At 45.5% G+C, this 7,740-nt stretch overlaps 1 protein-coding gene across 1 annotated transcript in view; it reads right to left on the minus strand.

Annotated features, from left to right (window-relative positions):
* Positions 1-5,687, minus strand: part of LOC116678683 (vacuolar protein sorting-associated protein 13C-like) — a gene marked incomplete at its 5' end in the record, with an annotated part of 22,888 nt that extends 17,201 nt beyond the window's left edge. The window contains 7 exon segments of the mRNA XM_032508451.1: positions 3,992-4,115; positions 4,460-4,505; positions 4,655-4,677; positions 4,680-4,774; positions 4,776-4,815; positions 5,028-5,103; positions 5,574-5,687. Coding sequence (XP_032364342.1) covers positions 3,992-4,115; positions 4,460-4,505; positions 4,655-4,677; positions 4,680-4,774; positions 4,776-4,815; positions 5,028-5,103; positions 5,574-5,687 — 518 coding nt within the window.
* Positions 5,688-7,740: the final 2,053 nt, after the last annotated feature.

Consider the following 7,740-nt stretch of genomic DNA (forward strand, 5'->3'; position numbering starts at 1 on the left):
GAGGGCAACATGAGGACAACGTGAGGGCAACATGAGGAGGACATGAGAACAACATGAGGACAACATGAGGAGAAAATGAGGACAACATAAAGACAACATGAGGGCAACATGAGGAGGACATGAGGACAACATGAGGGCAACATGAGGAGGACATGAGGACAACATGAGGACAACACGGAGGAAACATGGGGACGTGTCTTCGGGAGTACTCATGTTTTCAAAGTAGATGCCTTCCTTCCTGTTAAAAGACAGACCGTCTGTCTGTCCAACCAGGAGGCTCCGTCCTCTGATAGGCAGACCCTACGTCTTCCTGTAGAAGTTCATGCTGTTCTATTTCGGTCCGTGTACTTGGCGTCCAACGGATTTTTGTTTTGAAATAAAAAAAGAAAAACAGCCTGTTTCACAATGACCAATTATTAATTAGTAAACGGAAAACAAAAACAATCTCGTTATCCGACGGTATTTGATGCGTTTACAGATGGAAACCGGTAAATAAAATACGGGTGTACACGTCTCAGTTCTCAGTTTTATAATGCTGTTTTTTTTGTGACCCGGAAGTCCGTCCTGCAGCTCGATGGTCAGCTGAGGGGGTCAGGACAGAAGTCCCTGACGGGTCCCTGCTCCGCCCACTCCTCTCAGAACCCCCCCAGGTCCAAACTGGGAACCCAACGCAGCTGCTGTATCCCCACAAGACATCCCCTTCTCTCGGTTTTCAAATATAAAACTATAATATTCGTCTAAAAACATGTTTACGCTCGTCTCATTGATGACTTCATCCAACCGCTAACTGCTAACCGCTAACCGCTAACTGCTAACCGCTAACTGCTAACCGCTAACCGCCTGCTTACGATCGCTTCCGGGTCACGTGTACACCCATATTTTATTTACCGGTTTCCATCTATAAATCAAAGACAATCGGATAACGAGATTGTTTTTCCTTTTCCGTTTTTTAATATCAAAACAAAAAACGGGCTGTTCTCCGTTTTTTGTTTCCCTTTTTACTGATGGGAATGTTTACTGATGGGAATGTTTACTGATGGGAATGTTTACTAATGGGAATGTTTCTGATGGGAATGTTTACTGATGGGAATGTTTACTGATGGGAATGTTTACTGATGGGAATGTTTACTGATGGGAATGTTTACTAATGGGAATGTTTACTAATGGGAATGTTTACTAATGGGAATGTTTACTGATGGGAATGTTTACTAATGGGAATGTTTACTAATGGGAATGTTTACTGATGGGAATGTTTACTGATGGGAATGTTTACTAATGGGAATGTTTACTAATGGGAATGTTTACTAATGGGAATGTTTACTGATGGGAATGTTTACTAATGGGAATGTTTACTAATGGGAATGTTTCTGATGGGAATGTTTACTAATGGGAATGTTTACTAATGGGAATGTTTCTGATGGGAATGTTTACTAATGGGAATGTTTCTGATGGGAATGTTTACTGATGGGAATGTTTACTGATGGGAATGTTTACTAATGGGAATGTTTACTGATGGGAATGTTTACTAATGGGAATGTTTCTGATGGGAATGTTTACTAATGGGAATGTTTCTGATGGGAATGTTTACTAATGGGAATGTTTCTGATGGGAATGTTTACTAATGGGAATGTTTCTGATGGGAATGTTTACTGATGGGAATGTTTACTGATGGGAATGTTTACTGATGGGAATGTTTACTGATGGGAATGTTTACTAATGGGAATGTTTCTGATGGGAATGTTTACTGATGGGAATGTTTCTGATGGGAATGTTTACTGATGGGAATGTTTACTAATGGGAATGTTTACTGATGGGAATGTTTACTAATGGGAATGTTTACTGATGGGAATGTTTACTGATGGGAATGTTTACTGATGGGAATGTTTACTGATGGGAATGTTTACTAATGGGAATGTTTACTAATGGGAATGTTTCTGATGGGAATGTTTACTAATGGGAATGTTTACTGATGGGAATGTTTACTGATGGGAATGTTTACTGATGGGAATGTTTACTGATGGGAATGTTTACTAATGGGAATGTTTACTAATGGGAATGTTTCTGATGGGAATGTTTACTGATGGGAATGTTTACTAATGGGAATGTTTACTGATGGGAATGTTTACTAATGGGAATGTTTCTGATGGGAATGTTTACTGATGGGAATGTTTACTGATGGGAATGTTTACTGATGGGAATGTTTACTAATGGGAATGTTTACTGATGGGAATGTTTACTAATGGGAATGTTTCTGATGGGAATGTTTACTAATGGGAATGTTTACTAATGGGAATGTTTACTGATGGGAATGTTTACTGATGGGAATGTTTCTGATGGGAATGTTTACTGATGGGAATGTTTACTGATGGGAATGTTTACTAATGGGAATGTTTACTGATGGGAATGTTTACTAATGGGAATGTTTCTGATGGGAATGTTTACTGATGGGAATGTTTACTGATGGGAATGTTTACTGATGGGAATGTTTACTAATGGGAATGTTTACTGATGGGAATGTTTACTAATGGGAATGTTTCTGATGGGAATGTTTACTAATGGGAATGTTTACTAATGGGAATGTTTACTGATGGGAATGTTTACTGATGGGAATGTTTCTGATGGGAATGTTTACTGATGGGAATGTTTACTGATGGGAATGTTTACTAATGGGAATGTTTACTGATGGGAATGTTTACTAATGGGAATGTTTCTGATGGGAATTGTGAAACTGGCGGTTTTCCTTTTTTGTTTTTTTTGTTTCAAAATGAAAATCCATTGGCCGCCAAGTACAAGGACCTTTTTCCTGTTGTGTTCTTCTAGTTCCTGTTGTGTTTTGCACTTCAGAGCCACCTTACATTCATGTTCAAAACGCAGACAACAAAAGGAAAATGGCCGCGTGGATGCACGCAAGGGACACCCCCCCCCCCCCCCCCGACTCTGAGGGCTTCAGCAACTTTAGGAGTCAGCAGATTGGGGGATGACAGAGGGGCGGAGCCTCTGGACCCGTGGGGCGGCAGCAAGCGGAGGGGCGGGGCTAGTAACGGAGGGGCGGGGCTACGAGCAGATGACGATGGAGCATGAATCAGTCGATGGATGAAGACACGATGCAGACACTTACCGTCCGTCTCCTGCGAGACGACAACAACATGCAGGGGGACCAACGGTAAAACCAAGTCCTTCACAGTGCCGCTGAACCCTGAACCCTGACCCCTAACTCTAACCCGGACCCAGACACTCTAACCCTGACGCTGACCAAGACCCAGTAATACCAACTCCTTCACAGCACCGCTGTTTCCTGACCCTGACCTGCTGATTCCTGACCCCGACCCTGCTGATTCCTGAACCCAATTGGGGTCAACCCTAACCCTGACCCTGACCCAGTAAAACCCAAATCCTTCACAGCTGATTCACTGTGTCACTGATTCCTGACCCTGCTCAGATTACTGACCTCCATCCTGGACTACACAGCGCTGGTCCCCTGGAGGACTCAAATTACTGACCTCCACCCTGGATTACCTAGCGCTGGTCCTCTGGATTAAAGAGGACTCAGATTACAGACCTCCACCCTGGACTACACAGCGCTAGGTCTCTTGGGGACTCAGATTACTGACCTCTATCCTGCATTACCAACATAGACATCTGTTTCTGGATGGATGTCTTATTCTCATTAATATTCGATACGTGTGTACACCAATCAGAGTCTACGTAGGGGAACTACTGTAATAATCCTCTGAGAAGGATTTCTGCAGGAAGGGGACCACGTGAGCGGTGTGGAGGAGCTTGGTTTTACCGTGTTTAATGTGAAATACTCACAACCAAAACCACAAGAACAGAAAGAACCAAACTCAGGGAGACAGCGTCCGAGACAGAAAACAAAGACAGAAGAATGAAGATTAGTGATCAGACAAGAAGAGGAGACCCGGGACCCGGAGAAGGGCAGACACAGAGCACCCAGGAAGTCATTATGCATCCTGAGTCCACAGGCGAGTACCTCTGGATGCCCTGGAAGGTGCTGCTGGCCATGTCCACGATACCGCCGGTCGGCCGGGCAACCACCCCCACCAGACCCTTCCCAATGCCTTTAAAGAAGCCAGCCGCGCCCCCCTTCATGGCTCCTAGAGACAGATACACAGGAGTCAATCACAGCAACCCCCCCCCATCCCCCCCCGCTCCTGAAGACAGAAATTTAACATTTCCACTACCACTAGCCTTACTCCGATAACCGTCCTTCATGTAGAATTAGACCCAGTATCTGAGTTACGCAGCAGAAGTTATTTACAGTTCAGATCAGAGGAATGAAAGAGCGCCGGGAGGAATCCGCTTATTAAAAAGAAACTCATGTTTCAGATATAGACATTTTTTAATGGAGGACAACAGGAGGGTTAATACAATGTTGTAAAAGCTGGACCAGGTCTGTATAAAAGACCAGGTCTGGATAGAGGACCAGAGGAACACTCACCCTCCACAGGCTTGGTGACGATGCCGGTGACTCCGCCCACGACTCCCTAAAGAGAAAACAGCTGTTAGTGTGGGGGGGGGGGGGGGGGCAATAAGCCCTAAATCAAGCTGTTAGTGAAGGGGGGGACTACCATCACAGACAGTGTCCAAAGGAAATTGAGGGGGATGGGGGGTTTGGGGTTAGGGGGGTCCAGACCTTCAGCAGTCCTTTCCCTCCTTAGCCAGACTCTCTCCAAAATCGCGGGGGGGGCGGTTCATCTCCTCCCTCCGTTTCTGCTGGAAGTCTCTGTCCATGGTGATGGCCGCCAGCCCTTCCCACCGAGCCGGTGATACGGGACACCATGCCGGCAGCGCCGCCTGGGGGGGGGGGACGGGGGGTGGAGAAATAACAACAACGTTATCCAGGACACCATGCCCGCAGCGCCGCTTGCAGGACGCCACAGGAAGCACTACTAACAAGTAGCCGGGGGGGGGCGGGAAGGGAGGAGACAAGTAGCCGGGGGGGGGGGGCGGGAAGGGAGGAGACAAGTAGCCGGGGGGGGAGCCAGAGATTGTGTTTCCAGTCTTACCAACAGTGTGGCCCAGCAGGCTGCGGACTCCAATCACAAAACCTTCAGCAAACTCCTCGGGACCCTGAACAGCTCCCTGAGGAACACACAGTTATATTATATAATATTTATTATACATATATATATATATATATATATAGTGTATATATATATATACACTACCGGTCCAAAGTTTGGGGTCACTTAGAGATTCCCATCCCCCTCCATTATAGACAGAATCCCAGCTGAGATCAGTTGCCTTGTTTTTTTAACCAGGGCAGTAATCAGATTACATTATGTTCTGACATAAAGGGTTCTCCAATGTTTCCTCATTAGATTTTAAATGATATCAGATTAGTGAACATAATGATCCTTTGGCTGATTGGATGAATGGTTGGTGATGATGGGTAATGTAGATATTATATTAAAGATCAGCCCCCCCACTCAGATCAGCTGCTATTATGTCTAACATCGAGTGGAATGGAAATTTGTAAGTGGCCCCATACTTTTGACCGGTAGTGTATGTATAAAATATAATAAGTGTGTGTGTGTGTGTGTGTGTGTTACCTGGAAGGGCTCGTAGAAGAAGGCCTCCACTCCCTCTGACAGACCTCGGATGAGTCCAAAAGGATTTCCCAGGACGTCCAGACCCAGAACCAGGACATACATCTGCTTCAGGAACTGCAGACACACACACACACACACACACACACACACACAAAAAAACAAACACACACACACACACACAAAAACAAACACACACACACACACACAAAAACAAACACACACACACACAAAAACAAACACACACACACACACACAGAGGTGATGATATTTTGGGCGATGATATTTCGGGCGATGATGTTTTTGGTGAAGATGATTCGGGCGATGATGTTTTTGGTGAAGATGATTTGGGCGATGATATTTTGGGCGATGATGTTTCGGGCGATGATGTTTTTGGTGAAGATGATTCGGGCGATGATATTTTGGGCGATGATGTTTTTGGTGAAGATGATTCGGGCGATGATGTTTTTGGTGAAGATGATTTTGGGCGATGATATTTTGGGCGATGATGTTTCGGGCGATGATGTTTTGGGCGATGATGTTTTTGGTGAAGATGATTCGGGCGATGATATTTGGGCGATGATGTTTCGGGCGATGATGTTTTGGGCGATGATGTTTTTGGTGAAGATGATTCGGGCGATGATATTTTGGGCGATGATGTTTCGGGCGATGATGTTTTGGGCGATGATATTTCGGGCGATGATATTTCGGGCGATGATGTTTTGGGCGATGATGTTTCGGGCGATGATGTTTTTGGTGAAGATGATTTGGGCGATGATGTTTCGGGCGATGATATTTTGGGCGATGATGTTTCGGGCGATGATGTTTTGGGCGATGATGTTTTTGGTGAAGATGATTTGGGCGATGATATTTTGGGCGATGATGTTTCGGGCGATGATGTTTTTGGTGAAGATGATTCGGGCGATGATATTTTGGGCGATGATGTTTCGGGCGATGATGTTTTGGGCGATGATGTTTTTGGTGAAGATGATTCGGGCGATGATATTTGGGCGATGATGTTTCGGGCGATGATGTTTTGGGCGATGATATTTCGGGCGATGATATTTCGGGCGATGATATTTCGGGCGATGATGTTTTGGGCGATGATGTTTCGGGCGATGATGTTTTGGTGAAGATGATTCGGGCGATGATATTTCGGGCGATGATGTTTTGGTGAAGATGATTCGGGCGATGATGTTTTGGGCGATGATGTTTTGGGCGATGATGTTTTGGGCGATGATGTTTCGGGCGATGATGTTTTGGTGAAGATGATTCGGGCGATGATATTTCGGGCGATGATGTTTTGGGCGATGATGTTTGGGCGATGATATTTCGGGCGATGATGTTTTGGGCGATGATGTTTTGGGCGATGATATTTCGGGCGAGATGTTTTTGGGCGATGATGTTTTGGGCGATGATGTTTTGGGCGATGTTTTGGGCGATGATGTTTTTGGTGAAGATGATTCGGGCGATGATGTTTTTGGTGAAGATGATTCGGGCGATGATATTTCGGGCGATGATGTTTTGGGCGATAATGATTCGGGCGATGATGTTTTGGGCGATGATGTTTTGGGCGATGATATTACGGGCGATGATGTTTCGGGCGATGTTTTGGGCGATGATGTTTTGGGCGATGATATTACGGGCAATGATATTTGGGCGATGATGATTCGGGCGATGATGTTTTGGGCGATGATGTTTTGGGCGATGATGTTTTGGGCGATGATGTTTCGGGCGATGATGTTTCGGGGAGATGATTTTCGGGCGATGATATTTCGGGCGATGATATTTCGGGCGATGATATTTCCGGCGATGATATTTCGGGTGATGTTTCGGGCGATGATATTAGGGCGATGATATTCGGGCGATGATGTTTTGGGCGATGATGTTCGGGCGATGATATTTGGGCGATGACGTTTCGGGCGATGACGTTTCGGCGATGATATTTCGGGCGATGATATTTCGGGCGGATATTTTGGGCGATGATGTTTCGGGCGATGATGTTTCGGGCGATGATGTTCGGGCGATGATATTCGGGGAGATGATTTTCGGGCGATGATATTTGGCCGATGATTTTCGGGCGATGATGTTTCGGGCGATATATTTTGGGCGATGATGATACGGGCGATGATGTTTGGGCGATGATTTCGGGCGATGATATTTCGGGCGA

The sequence above is a fragment of the Etheostoma spectabile genome, unplaced genomic scaffold, assembly GCF_008692095.1.
Source record: "Etheostoma spectabile isolate EspeVRDwgs_2016 unplaced genomic scaffold, UIUC_Espe_1.0 scaffold00007723, whole genome shotgun sequence".
Classification (NCBI taxonomy): domain Eukaryota; kingdom Metazoa; phylum Chordata; class Actinopteri; order Perciformes; family Percidae; genus Etheostoma; species Etheostoma spectabile.